Consider the following 14,702-nt stretch of genomic DNA (forward strand, 5'->3'; position numbering starts at 1 on the left):
GGTACCGGATTGCCATGGTAACAGATGAAGTCTTGCCTGGTTAAACATCCTCTAAGCACAACAGTATTTTCAGTCTAGGGCTTTAAATAAGTCTTATAATCTTTGCTTCTTTGCTTACATTAATTGTCTGCCCATATATATATATGTGCCTCTCTGTTGCCCCTTGAAGAAGGCTGACAAGCAGTGGAAACTGGACTCAATTACTGTCCTCTACAAAGTGGTGGCAAAAGTGATTGAGCCCCTATATTGCTGTTGAAATAGTCTTGGGAAGGAAGGGAAAGTGCCACTTGGTGACAAAACATTGTACAGGAAATATGCATCATTCACGTTTTTTGAATGAACTTTATATTTGAAAGTGACTGCCTCACTAGTGAGGAATGGGACAATATTAAAGATATACCTTTTGGTAAGTGATGCAAAGGAGAGTGAGAGGTAAGCACGTGGCAGGGCTGCAATGTGAAACTTGCGAAGGGTTAAACCTCTGAAGAGGAGATCTTACATCATGTATGAAAGATTTTTTTCAGGCTTTGCTTCGCAGGCTTCGTGCATGCTCTGTGTATGACAATTGTAGTATTAAGTAGAGAGAGGCCCGTCTGACCTTTGCCAAAAAAGGAGGTTGTGATTTGTGGGAGTTTCTTGCAGCAGTGTTTCATTTCTGAAAATCAAACCTCAACCTAGAGCCCCAATATTCATGTGCTAGTATTCATTTCCATTTTAATATGTTTTTGTTACTGTTCCTGATGCCTTATATGTCCTTTTACCACTTCAGCTTGAGCTTTCCCTCCACAGCATCCAGTCGTCTGGCAGTGTTTATCCAAGAGCCCATTTGGGGTCTTGAGTCCAGCTTCGGGGAATAGGTACAGGGTGATGTGACAGTACTGTGATTCCAACTGTGTGAGATACCAAAACTAGCAACATTCCCACCTGTCAATATTGCACTGTAATGTGGTATCCGTGACCACAGTCTTGCCTTATCCTGTACTGTACGTGCTTTGAGACATAATCTGGTCCTTCGCTGTGCCATTTGACCCTATAGGGCCTCTGCCTTCCGTTAATCCACCTTTTTCTCCAGTTACATGTTTGTGATGAAGGAGAGGAGGAGTTAGAGATTGTCTGTATTCCCCATCTTTGTCAGCAATTATCTGTATAATTTCTCCAGAAAACTGTGTACAAGAACAGAGCTGTCATGTAGGTGAGAGAAGGAGGTGGACCGCCAGCCCTTGAAAAGAAGTGGTCAGGTGGTGCTTAGGTTGGGAACCCGCTAGACTTTAGCTTTCACTATGGAATCATGCTCCAAGGACACGTCCCTCTGCCTACAGGGATCTGATCTGCTAGAGAATTGGCATAAGGCAGCGAGATATTAATGAACCCTATCCTCCTCTCAACACTTGGTTGGATTTTTATGTATTTGCATCAGGAAAGAGTAAACTGTTATCCATCTCTAACGGGTACATCTGTCAATCTTTGGGGTGGGGATGCAGGGTGGGGGAAGTTGACACCTGTCCCAAAATAAACAGTAGGGAGTAAACAGTTGGTAGATGCATTCAGGTGGATGAAAGGTACATAAGGAAACAAGGAAATGGTATCTGGGCTGACCACTGAGCATCAGCCATTTTTCAGCTGAGTCTAGAGTTATCTTTTCACAACCTTCTCTGTTTATTCAGCTCCTGGGAATAAACTGCCTTTGTTCCCAGCTGTACTGAAATATTTATTCATTAGATTTTAATAAAGAAAGTCAAATCTCATATTCCTTAATCAGTGTTGGTAACTGAATACTATTAATTGATTAGTCAATATCTGTTAGCATGATAAGCCAATAGAAACCTAAGGTGGCAACAGCTTTCAGATTATGTATTCCTTCTGTAATTTATTAATAACTACTATTGATCCTCTCCCAACTGATGAAATATTTGTCTTTTAAAAAGAGAAACTTCTTTCTTTTTTTCTTTTAGTTTTCCTTTAACTGGTAAGCTGTTTTGTTGTCTATTTTTCTTTCAGGAGCCGATCTCTTTTTGAAGGTTGTTTGCAGGGATGGTCTGTGTTTGTGTAGCATGACTGTTTGCTGTATCTTTTTCTTCCTTGGTATCTTCAAATATTTGTGAGTGTAGTCAAGGCCATTGATCCAGCCAGATGTTTTTGCAATGTAATTTCCTTAATCAGGAAGTGTGGAAGGACCTCTATCAGTGTCATTACTGGTTTTCTCACTAACACTTATGAAAACCCAGGATAAATAAACCCATGAAGATGGACCTGGTTCTTCTACTCCCAAGTCACTAGTTGCTACAGGACATCCTGGTCATCACTTTTAGTAGCTCTCATTAATACTCTATCTAGGGCTGCTATTTTTTCTTCATTATCATTTCATTCAGTCCTGCCATGCTAGCTTTGGCTATCTGTTTTTCTTGCCAGCACTTCTGCTATTTCTTCCACGGTTGCCTTATACTTGGAACAATCTGCTTGGACAGCTTCTTCTCAAAAACTACATGTACTAGGACACAGAATGGAAGCTGATTGCCTTCTGGTGATGACTAGACGGAGAGCCAATAAGGATAGCTAAGTTATGATGTGTGAGTGTGGCTTCTAGCCTGGCTCGTGCTGAACTGTATTCAACACATCCTATGAGTCCAAGAGGATGATGCAGCTCTCTAGAATATAACTCTTGATGTCCCACCAGAAAATCACTCACATGTGGCCAAAGTAAGAACCCCAGTTTACACAAATCTCAGTTTGTGTTTTGAAGTAAAGGGCAGAGATGATCTTAAGAAGTTGAGAGGTTGCATACTGTATTCCTTCTATGTTGTGCACCCTTTCTAGTTCCCTTCATTCCAGTAGTGTCTTGACACACTTGCTGAAGTACCTGATGCTAATATTTTCCTCTGCAATTACGGGGATTTATGGCATCAGAACTAAAAGGAGATGTTCCCTCCTACATTCCCATTGTTCCCTCTCTTGGTGTCTCAGCTTCAAGAATTGCAAGATGGAGATAAAAATGTATGAAGAAAATGGCCGAGGAATGAAATTTTTGAGGTAGACTTACCCGTATATAAGTGCCTATTATGTCTCTTCTGAATCAGACCATGTGCTCTTCAGGAGAAGAAACCTGTGAACTGACTGTGTTGGAACTTTGCTAATGTGCATCAAAATATTGAGAGCTGGAAATATTGAGAGTGCTGAAAATATCGAGAGCTGAACACATACAACATGCTTCAGGAAAACTTTTGAAATTTAGGACAGGCCTAATAAAACTCCACTTCTTCCTTTTTTTGTTTGAGTTATAAAAGATGATGTGCTGATGTTAGAAAACAGAAAATTAGGAAAGAAAAAATGCAGCCAGATTCTCACCTGGCTGGAGGACTATCACAACAGGTGCTGGTGTATGCATCAGAAAAGCTGAGCATGTGGTGTAAAAGGTGCTCAGCACATGTAAAATTTGACCACAAAATTTTTTACTATGTGGCTTCAGTTCCATTTCATGATTATTGTTTTGGTTTGGTTTTGTTCGGGGTTTGGGGTGTTGGTTTTCTTTGTTTGATTGGTTTTTTCGTTGTTTTGTTTTTTTGGTGGGTTGTTTTTTGCTTGGTGTTTTTTTGGGTTTTTTTTTAGTTATTCCATCTTCATCTCACCCCCTGTCAAAGTGTTTGAATGAAATATTCAGGATTTGGATGGGTAGTTGTGTGAGCTTACACGTAAAGTCACAAAAGCCATGGAGTGCATGTACAGAAGTATTGTCTAATAGTTTTTCTTTTATCTTTTAGGTCTCTCAGCAGCCAAACTGCTGACTGAGTCAGGCCTGAATGTGGTGTTGCTGGAAGCCAATGACAGGGTTGGTGGAAGAACTTTCACTGTAAGGGTAATTATCTCCACAGCTTTTTATATTACATACGTGTACATATAGTATATATCATATGTACATACAGTTTACACTTATATGATGTATGTATACTGTAGTATAGTATATGAGTAGTGTACATAAATGTATTTGTCTTTACAGCTAGAAGGCCTACTTGAGGGAAAATTTCTAGAGCACTAGCAGGTGGGAAATTTACTGATGTTGTACCAGAAAGAGTAGGGTAAGGCTATCATGATGACGGGGGCAGAATACTTCCATGTGATCTGCAGGCTCTGGAGTCATCAGTTCTTTCCTCTAGGAAAGAGAACATTATTAGCTAAGTTTCAGAATAATTTGCCAGAGAGAGGCACTGGAGAAATCTCTATGAAAGAAACATCCTTAAGGCCAGCCATGCCATGAAGAGCCTTCAGCAAAACTGTAACAAGCGATGTGAGGCATCATGTAGGCTAGAGGAATGGCAAGGGTGGCTGGGAACTAGTACCAGCATTTCTTCCTTCACTTCTTTACTTTCTGCCCTACCTCTACCTGGGAGACCCCCTTCCTCTCTGCTCATTGGAATATCTTACCTGTGCTACTTCCTAGTACAGTCTGTTTTGAACTAGTTGTTGCTGTGATGCCTGAGTAGGAACTGCACAAATTTCTCTGATCTTCTTCTTCTTTCTCTGCCTGTCAGACTCTTTTCTATCATTTTTGTTAAGGCTGTAATGTAACATCAGGCCAACTAAGATGGTTATGATCTTTATCCAAGATTCTCAGTTATTGCCACACCAGAACTCTACCAAAGGATTAAAGTTTTCTACGGGGAAAGGAACCTTGCCAAAATGCTCTGGCAGTGTTTAATTTAAAGACTTTCTTGGGATTGCTCTTTTAACTTGTGTGCTATTTACAAAGGGCTTATCTTTTTTTTTTTTTTTTCTAATCCTTCCCCCGCCTTTTTTTTTCCCTCTTGTGTGTTGTGTGTGATAAACTAGAATAAGCAAGTTAAATATGTGGACCTTGGAGGAGCTTATGTGGGACCAACACAGAATCGTCTCCTGCGGTTATCTAAAGAATTAGGAATAGAGACATATAAAGTGAATGAAGTGGAGCACCTGATACATCATGTCAAGGTAAGATGCTGTCAAGCATGCTGCTGAAAACAGGCAACTTGTAGTGATCTCCTTTCTCATTGCTTTTCATCCATGCTACAGTGGAGTGTACATATTTAAGTATGTATTGAAAAAATTCTTTACAATAAGGATGGTAAAATACTTGTACAGGTTGCCCAGAGAAGTGGTAGATGCGCCATCCCTCGAGACATTCAAGGACAGGTTGGATGTGGTTCTGGGCTACCTGATCTAGGTGAAGATGTCTCTGCTTATTGCAGGGGGGTTGGACTAGATGAACTTTGAAGGTCCCTTCCAACCCAAACTATTCCAGGACTCTATGTTGGTAATGAAGAACTCATACAGATTACTATATGCATGCACATCTATGTGTGTACCCTGTAGACACATCCTGTTTGCTGATGCCTTGGTTCAGATCTGAGCTCTTACTTAAAAGCTCTCAAAAATATTGACTGTTTATGAACAGTACAACTGGGAGTCTTCTGTACAGGTCAGCTCTCAAATATACTGCCTGAGGTTTCTGAAAGTCCCTTTCAGAAGTCCCAAAAGGGTCTTTAATCAAGCTGAAAGTTTCTCAGGATGGACTTCCTAAACCAGTGACAAGTACTATCCTTACTGAAAGAAGCATGAGAGTTTAAGTCTGTTTTTGCTGATGGGGAACATCATGCAAAGTAGGAAAAGGTATTGTGATAGTAATTGCAAAAGGCTACAGGAGGCAAGCAGTCTTGTGGAGGCAGAGCTAAATGATCTGTTTACGATCTGAAACAGGACAGCTATGGTGGAGCTGTTAAAAAGCCCACAGATTCTCAGTATTAGTACTGTACTTTCTCCAAAAGAGTATCCTTTCTGCTTTTCTGATATAGAGCAGTGTTGCATTCCCTCAGAAGGGAAACTTTCTAAGTTAGTCCTGAGGAAGTTAACATTGAATTTCCTTCTACTCTGCTCTCATGAGACCTCACTTGGAGTATTGTGTGCAGTTCTGGTGTCCTCAACATAAAAAGGACGTGGAACTGTTGGAACAAGTCCAGAGAAAGGCCACGAGGATGGTCAGGGGACTGGAGCACCTCCCGTATGGAGACAGGCTGAGAAAGTTGGGGCTGTTCAGCCTGGAGAAGAGAAGGCTGCATGGAGACCTCATAGCAGGCTTCCACTATCTGAAAGGGGCCTACAAGGATGCTGGGGAGGTACTCTTTCATTAGGGACTGTAGTGAGAGGACAAGGGGTAGCGGTTTAAAACTTAAACAGGGAGAGTTTAGATTGGATATAAGGAAGGAATTCTTTATTGTGAGGTTGGTGAGGCACTGGAATGGGTTGCGCAGAGAAGTTGTGAATGCTCCATCCCTGGCGGCGTTCAAGGCCAGGTTGGACAGAGCCTTGGGTGGCATGGTTTAGTGTGAGGTGTCCCTGCCCATGGCAGGGGGGTTGGAACTAGGTGATCTCAAGGTCCTTTCCAACCCTAACTGTTCTATGATTCTATGATTATATGCTTGTGAAAAGCCATTGTGCAATGACTGGCAAAATATTTGCCAGACGGTAACTGTTTGATCACAGAATCACAGAATACGATCAAAGGTTAAAGAAAACGTAGACAGATTTAAAAATAGCAATAGAGAAAAGATGTTCTGTCATATGTTTTCCGATATTTTTTCCCCTCAGTTGTTATGAAAAAGATGTTCTCAAAGTGGTTTGCTGTGCTGACTGTCCACAATTACTTCTGCTGTGGTAGAACTGGTGGTACCTCCATACTGTTCTGTTTTGTATACCTTTGATACCACCCTCAAAGCCAGATTTTTTACTTGTTCACACTATTTAGCCTTCAGAGTCTCCTCAGTAGCAACAGGAGGTCATGCCATGGGGGAAAACCCTAATGGTAAAAGACAATTGACACAGCCAGTCAGTGTGACCAGCTTTCAGTACAACCTTACTATCCTAGCATGGGGCAATCCAAAATGCTATCAGAAGTCACTGAAGCCAGAGGTGAAGCTGATGTGCAGGCCTGACTCATTTTCAGCAGCCAGTCAAGCATGCAGCTTGTTTGGTAAGCCAGACCTCACTTTCTTTTAGGATTTCTAGGAGCCAGCTTGTGGGCAAATACTGATATTACTATGCTGGTTGAAATAGTGTTTTGTTTTGCAGTAGGCATTTACAGTGAGGAAAATGGAGAATGGCACAGGAGTTTGGGCTCTTGCCAAGGGCAATCTGTCCTTCCCTTGACCACAGGTGTCTTATTGAATGAGTTGCCAGAGGTTGCACATGGCTTTTTTCCATCATCTGTGGATACATTTTAGCTGGGGATGGTGAGTGCTGGTGGGAGTCAAGGCTCTCAGCTTTCCTCTCTACCCAGCACTGATAGGACTTGCTGGCATTCAGGGTCATATCCCAGGCTGGAAGAGAGGGGAATGCCTGTATGTTGCATGTATAAAGAACCTTGAACTGGAACACTAAGGCATTAGGGGACAAGTCCAGGGAATGCAGTAATGTGACTTGTATCCAGAAATCCAGAGGTAGGTGAAACCACTCTGTTTCTGGAGGCATTCAGGCCATCCAAGCCTGGAGATACTGGATGCTTGCTACTTTGGTTAATGTCTGCATCTGTGAAAGAGATCCTGGGGTAGCTGTGAGGAAGGTTGGGGGCTTGGACTTGCTCCAGCACACATGTGCCTGTGGTAAGACCTATTGAGAAATGCTCATAGATGCGCCAGAGGAATGGAGCATCCGTAGCAATACAGGCAAATGGATTGGTCTGAGTGCTGGCAGGCATGTGTGAGATTGGCACTACACCTTACATGGAAAAAGTTACCCTTGGAGGTTCCTACTCCACCCTGGTTGTGGAGCAGTGTCTACGTCACAGTTAGATCATGTTCCCTGGGGCCATTCCCAATCAAGTGTGGAAAGTCTCCAAGGAGAGAGATGCTGGCTGAGGTGCTCCCAAGGCATGCAAAGAGCCTGCAGGTTGGATTCAGGCAGAGCTGGTAGCCTCAGGCTCCCAATGTGGCTGACTGTCTGTAGGAGAGCTCCTGAAGAGAGGAAGCAGAGAGATGAGTGAAAGCAGGACTCCCTGGTAACCAAGCAGGCGGTAAAGAAGGGATATATTCCAGAGTCAGTAGAATCTCCTTTGACTTTCCTAATTGCATTAATTTTAAAACTTTTGCTTTCTTTTTTTTTTTTCTTTTTCTTTTCTCTTCTGTGTTTATGCAACTGTGGAAAATAATCAATATAGTCGAAGTTAAAATACAGTATTGGACCATGAGCACTGTGTAGCAGACATATGCATAGTTGTGTGGCCAGTTTAGCATAATAATCTTTTGCCTTTTGCATTTCACGTATTTGTAATACATTCCTTACAGGTATCTCACTTTCAGCCATGGGGCTTGCCCGTGCTTTACATGCAAATTGACAATGCTCTTTTGTGCTCCCTGAAATCTAAGTGGTACTCTCAAGTCATAGCTTGCAAATCAGTCTCTAAAATAGGCAAAGGTCTGTTGCCACTGTGTGAGTTTGAATTCACATGCTGACCCAAGCTTTGTGACTGTGGCCAAATATAATTAAATTCTGGACCACAAAATTCTCTGAACTCAGAGGCAGTGAAATCTGAAGGTTTTAATTCTTCTCTTGCTACATAAGCAGGCATCACAGTGCATCTTGTAAAATTGGCTGCTGTTTTTGCATATACCCAAAGGCAAAATCAAGCCTTTCATAGTTAATTAAATTCATTTTAGAGGCTTTTTAATACAAGTAATATATGCAGCTTCTTTATACTACAAAATGAAAAGAATGCGTTTTGCTGATCTCTGGGTGGGTCTCTGCTAATTAGGCTTTACCCACTTGATTGGGTTGTGTGGTTTTTTTCCCCCTTTAATCTTTTTTAATGTCAGGTTCTATTCTGAGATTATTTTTGGTCTCACTTATATTGTGTGTGATATATTCACAGAAACTCAAAATTATATTTCTTACCCTACACATGTTTTTTATTTCCCTTCACTTATTAAGCAGCCTTTTTCATGGTCTTTGAAAGGAGATCAGTATGTTCTTCTCATTTGTGTAAATACTGGTTCATCAGCCTTAGTGAGAAAATTAGTATAGCTCTGCAAGTAGTATTTGGACAAATTGCTGTCTGAACACCATTGCTTTTCAGTAGCATAACTGAAGTTAGGTTTGTCGTTCCAGATTTAAGAAGCAAAAGCAGAACTATCTGAGAAGTCAGCATCTTATACCAGTATTTCCATTGGACTGATAGGCAGAAGTAAAACAATCGTTAAAATAAGGTAACTTTTCCTTAGCTACTCAAGAGAGGATTCAGGACCCTGCCTTAGATAGGTAGATTTCAAATTTTGACTGGTGATGTCTGCTTTCCTCACCAAAACGACAGCTTTTCGCTCATAAAAACAAGCCAAAGTATAGTCTAGATAATTTAGTCTAAACATAGTCTAGGTAATTTTTACTTATGCCACACAATAGGCTCTGGAAAGAAGTTTTGAAATATGAAAGCAGGTAGATTATTTTGAGGGTATAATTATCAACTTTTCTTTTTCCTTTTTTTTTTTTTTTTTTTGGTTAATTCAAATTGCAATTCACTTTTGTGCATTCCAATAGCCACAGAAAGTTCTTGCCTTTTAAAACACAAACTTGCCAATGTTATCAAATGTAACACAGGTTCTTTTGCTAAGTAAGATAATTGCAGAACTGGTTTACTCTGCTACCCTAAATCTATGTAAACAAACATTTCTTTGTATGACTGGTTTGCCAAACTCATCTTTTTAGAATTTGATTCCTTCAAATACATGAAGGGTGATCCACTCTTTGTCCTGCTGTGGTGCAGGGCAAAGAGCTAAACATCCTCTTGTCCCATTTTCGCTGATGGAGAGCTTGCGTGAAAACCTGGGACCATGGACTGGCAACAAGAGTCCTCCCTGGCTACATTCGACCAACAAAGCCTGTTTCTCAGAATATAGTAATAAGTCTATTGTGATCCCCCCCACTGCCATTAATGCTCCGTATAATTTTTCTACAGATGTTTTTCCCAATAGAGCTTTCTATGGGATAATGCCATGATCCATCTTGGAATTTCACCAGATTATAGCATCATTACTAGAAAGTGATAAAAACACTTATGCCTTTTAATCTGTGTTATCTTAGTGCAGACTGCAGACAGTGCTAGCAGCTGGCTTAGGTAGCCAGCTATGTTCTTAGTGTTGCATCCAAAACATTTCTCATGTGATTATAATTGAGATAAGTCCTACTAGTTTCCTTAGCTCCAAAAGGCACACTTGGCACATCCAGGGGAGGTCTTCCAAGCTAAAATGCTGGGTGAAACATGAAGCATTCCCTCCCGAGTCACTAGACAAGCTCTTGATAGCAACTTGCCAGTACCTCATTACCTCAATTAAGTTCCCTGTGGGAGGATGGAGTTCCTTCACACTCATTCATCTCCCAGCAGCACCGGCTAGAGGTATCTGAATGCCTGTCATGCCCGCTTCAATTTTAGCACTGCTTTCATACAAGTACATACAATTGGCATCTCTGGGAAGAATGCTAGTGTGAACCCTGCCTGCAGCACAACACTGAAGGTGAATGTTAAGTCTTACATGTGCAGTACTTTTAACTAGGTCCACAAATCTGCACTAATTTTGCCAGGTTACCTACTGATCTACAACAGATCTGCACAAAAAAAAATTTACAGCCGTCTTGGGTGTCATTCATTTCAGCACTACCGTGCTTATTAAAATGCACTTTGCTGTGGTCTTGTTCATGAATTAAAAATGTGATGGTCATGTTGTATTGGGATTTAATTAGCAGCTGGATAAGTGACTGCTGTACCTAAAATTATAGAATTTAGTGGTATTTCTTCAGTGATATCAGTGATATATGCGCAATATGATTTATTTAAGCTTTTCACCTGCTTCTCTGCAAACCTAAGGGCAGTATCTCCTGGCATAGTCTGTAGTATAGAGCGTAACAGCTTAAATGGATTTTTGAAAGACTTAGATTAAAATGCTTTCATTTTTCTTTGTGTATCTTAATTAGAGTGCAGTCAGAGAATGAAAAGTCTGTGAGACTCTTGGTTGCCATCGATTTAAGCAAGACAAAATGGCATGACATATTTTGTTTTTTCCCCTTTTTGCTGACAATTTGTAAGCTAGCACTTGGGGAGCTGAGAAGAATACATCTGAATTTTTAAGAAGCTGGGCATTTGGTGTCTAGGAAGCTAAGTAAATTAAAAGATGCTTAAGTTGCTACTAGGCCTTGGTAGTTTCACAAGACATTCTTGGAATGCAGACTGATGTTATTTTAACTCTTTCTAGATATGAGGATGTAGGCATTCCTGTCACAAGATGCTGTATCATTTATCACACTCACTGGTAGCCTCAAAAGTGAGTCTGAGGATTGAATAGGCTAAGGTTGGTGAAAGCATCTTCCAGATTATCACAAGGGATATCCTTCATATTTTAAATGAAGAGCAGTTATTGGTAGGTGTACAGGAAAGGCTTGTCTTGTTTCAGTGTTGTTGGACCTGCCCTGTAAATAAAGGGCTATTTTCCCTTTTTGTGCCAGCCACCTAGCAGTAATTACTAGCAGGAGATTCATAATTAGGACTTTTAAAGTAAAAGATGGATAGTATTTGTGTTACAGCAGCTTTAAGGAATCAAGATTTTGTGCAGTAAATCTGTGAAGTGATTTCTGTCAAAGGGGACTGTAAAACAAGGTCTTGCAAAAGATGTTTGTTGATCAAGAAGATTGATTGGTAGACTGGCAGCTATGACCTAATGGTAGCATGAAAATGAAAGCAGTAAGAAAAATGAACTGGAAATAAAGCATGTGTTTCTTAATTAAATTTGAACAAAAAGAAACTTCCTCAGCCTTAACTCTCCCAGACCCCAGGGTCTGTTCTCTAGGAGATAAGGAAAAGGAGCAGTGCTTCCACCTAGCTTGTTTAATTCAGGCTGCTGGGAGAAAAGCTCCAATTGCATCTGATTGTAAGCACCAGTTATTGTTTCCCTTGAGAAGCTAATTGAGGTCCACAGAAAAAGAGAATTAGAGAAATATGTATTTCATACAGGAGCAGCTGTATGTATAAAACTCTAATGTTTTATGTAAGATTTGATTTTTTTTAGGTAAGAAATTTAATAACCTGGAGTATCTCTGGAACAAAGCAAGTAAGTCCAGCATTATCTTCTGCTTTAAATATAATGTTTTAATTCTGAGAGAGCTTGTGTACCCTGTCTTCTTGGTTATGCTATAGGCAGATGCTCATTTGATGGCTTTCTCCCAAATGAAACTCCTCTTTTCTCCTGTTTTCATTTCATTTATTTCATTTATTTATTCGTGTTTGAGAGGGGAAAAAGGTTTGTTTTAAGACTAATTCTAGAAATACTGAAAAGTTTTCTTACTGCTTTTATCCACTTTGTTGGCAGGTTTAATTTAGGTGTTGAAAGCACATGCAGGCCCAGTTTCAAAGAGTATTTAGAAACAAAGTGTCTGTAAATATGTGCTTCATAAAACATGTGACTGCTTTTTAGTGACCAAAACAAAAAAACTTCCTGTTCTTGTAGGAAGGAGATTTAGTTAACTATTTTCTTAGCTGATTAGAACAAATAGTTATATTCCCTTTTAATTTCAGAGCAGATCCTCAATTTCCCTTTCTAAATCACTTCAGTGTTGTTGGTTTTCTCGTTCTTCCTTTTTTTTTGGGGGGGGGGAGGTAAGACACATATTCAAGGGATAGCATGACTGATACATCAGAGTGAAGATGGACTTTATTTCTGCAATATGGCAGAAACAAATAATTCCTGATGAGTTCCTTTCCTGTTCAGGATGTATGTGTCTGTCTCTGCTACACTTAAAATAGAATTACTTTTGCTGACAAAATTCCACAAAGCACTCTCGCATTCACAGCTGATGATCTCACGTCAAATATTGAAAGATATCTGGAGGATATTCTGTTGTGTCTTAATATTGTAGCTTTGCACCATTAGTTATCCAGATTTTTCTTGTGCTGCATTTGTATTTTCTAACCTACATATCTTTTTACCTATAGGATATCTGTCAGTAGAGTAACCAGCTGAGTGTATGAGCTTCTGAACAGTTTCTCAAAGAAGGGAGCTTAAATGAAGCTCGACACTGTTACAGTTTTCTAAGCAGGCTTATGTACCTCTCTTGGCTTGGTACAGTTAATTGCCATCTTTTATTGAGACTTGTGATTACACAGAAGGCTTAGTTCCAAAACCATATTTTGTTAGATGCTATGGATTAAAAAAACTACCCCCCTCAAATCAAACCAAAAGTGTAGTTTTCCACAAGGCAGCAGATGAGAAACTGAGTATCAAAGACAGGTACAGAGTTACCAGAGTTACAACCTGAAGTGTTGTAACTGTTGTCTGTTTCTCGTTTTCCTTCTCACAGTTCTGTGTCTTACCATTTCTGTGCTTTAAATAATGACAATACTAGGATTTTTAGTTGAGAGAACAAGGTGTGTGTGATGTACCATAGCTGTGAATCAGCAGAGGGCACTACGTGCCTGTAAACCTGTGTAACTGTGAATTAACATGCAGAGTTACATCTTGGTGAAGTTAGCATCAGTTACTCCAATGTTCGGATGATTTAGCTAGGAGAATATCTGTGCTCATTCAGTGATGCAGAGAATGCACCACACCATCTTGTTTCTTCCAATGAAAGCTGACTATATTTATAGGATGTTTATACCACACTATAAAAAATGCATGGATCATTGGCACCAGGGGCTTCAGTTCACCATTATTGCATCCCACTCAGGTGCTGCCTGGCTACATAATGTTTAGGGCACCATGAAGTTGTCTTGTATCTGTAAAAGCAGACTTTATCCTGAGATCCCACTGTGCATTGAAATACTGATGATGTTTCCTGGCAGACCTAGCCATTCACTTACTGTCACCCTCACAGGAGGAGGTATGTGGCATCCAGTCCCTGTGCTCTCTGAAGTGCTGGGGTTGATATTCAAGGGGCTACTAATATTAAGTTACCGTGGTGTGGGGCTTTTTTCTCCCTGTAAAAACACACTTATGTCAGCTATTTGACCTGAGACAGAGCTCATATATGCAGATAGTTTATTTCTATACCACTTATATTGCATGGGTCCAGTGTAACTAAGCCAAATGTCAGTTGATGTGAAGCAGATGGATGAGAAAATCTATTGGGAATTGTAATATTTGTGACAAAGTCTGGATTTCTCGTTTCCCTGTTTGTTTATTCCTGAGACAGCTGGGGTACATGAGTTTCCTCCTTATAGTTTCAGCTTCTTCATTATGCTTTAGCCCATACTGCAGCAGCAGCCTTTGTAAGCATCAAGTGACCCATGAAACAGCAGGTAGACCTCCAACTGCTGATGCTGGTGTTCTGCTTCTAGAGGCATTGCAAGTGGCATCATGAAACAGTTTCTAATAAAAATATATGCCTATATTAAATCCCACTAAGCCCTAGAAAAAATAAAAAAATTAAGAAATCCTTCCAAGCATTATAGTACTGGTGTTGAAATATGCTAGATGATCAGAAGGTGGGGTTATAATACCTGGTTTTATACTGCTCTGATCTGAATATTTGAAAAGGAAATGTTTTGTGCATTTCAGGGCATATTTTTCATCTGTGTCTTGTTTTTCTTTAGAGATGATACAGCACCAGGAGGCAAGGAGAATCCTGTTCTTCAGCATGTACTTCAGTGATAGAAATAGGCAAATTTGCCTAAATATCACAAAGGTTGTTGTGTTTGCAAAAGT

General features: G+C 40.2%; 1 protein-coding gene across 1 annotated transcript in view; it reads left to right on the forward strand.

Annotated features, from left to right (window-relative positions):
- Positions 1-14,702, forward strand: part of LOC308218713 (amine oxidase [flavin-containing] B-like) — a 58,909-nt gene that overhangs the window by 21,992 nt on the left and 22,215 nt on the right. The window contains exons 2-3 of the mRNA XM_080613063.1: positions 3,756-3,850; positions 4,822-4,959. Coding sequence (XP_080469189.1) covers positions 3,756-3,850; positions 4,822-4,959 — 233 coding nt within the window. The remainder of the gene's footprint in view (positions 1-3,755; positions 3,851-4,821; positions 4,960-14,702) is intronic.

The sequence above is a fragment of the Psittacula echo genome, assembly GCF_963264785.1.
Source record: "Psittacula echo genome assembly, chromosome: 3".
Classification (NCBI taxonomy): domain Eukaryota; kingdom Metazoa; phylum Chordata; class Aves; order Psittaciformes; family Psittacidae; genus Psittacula; species Psittacula echo.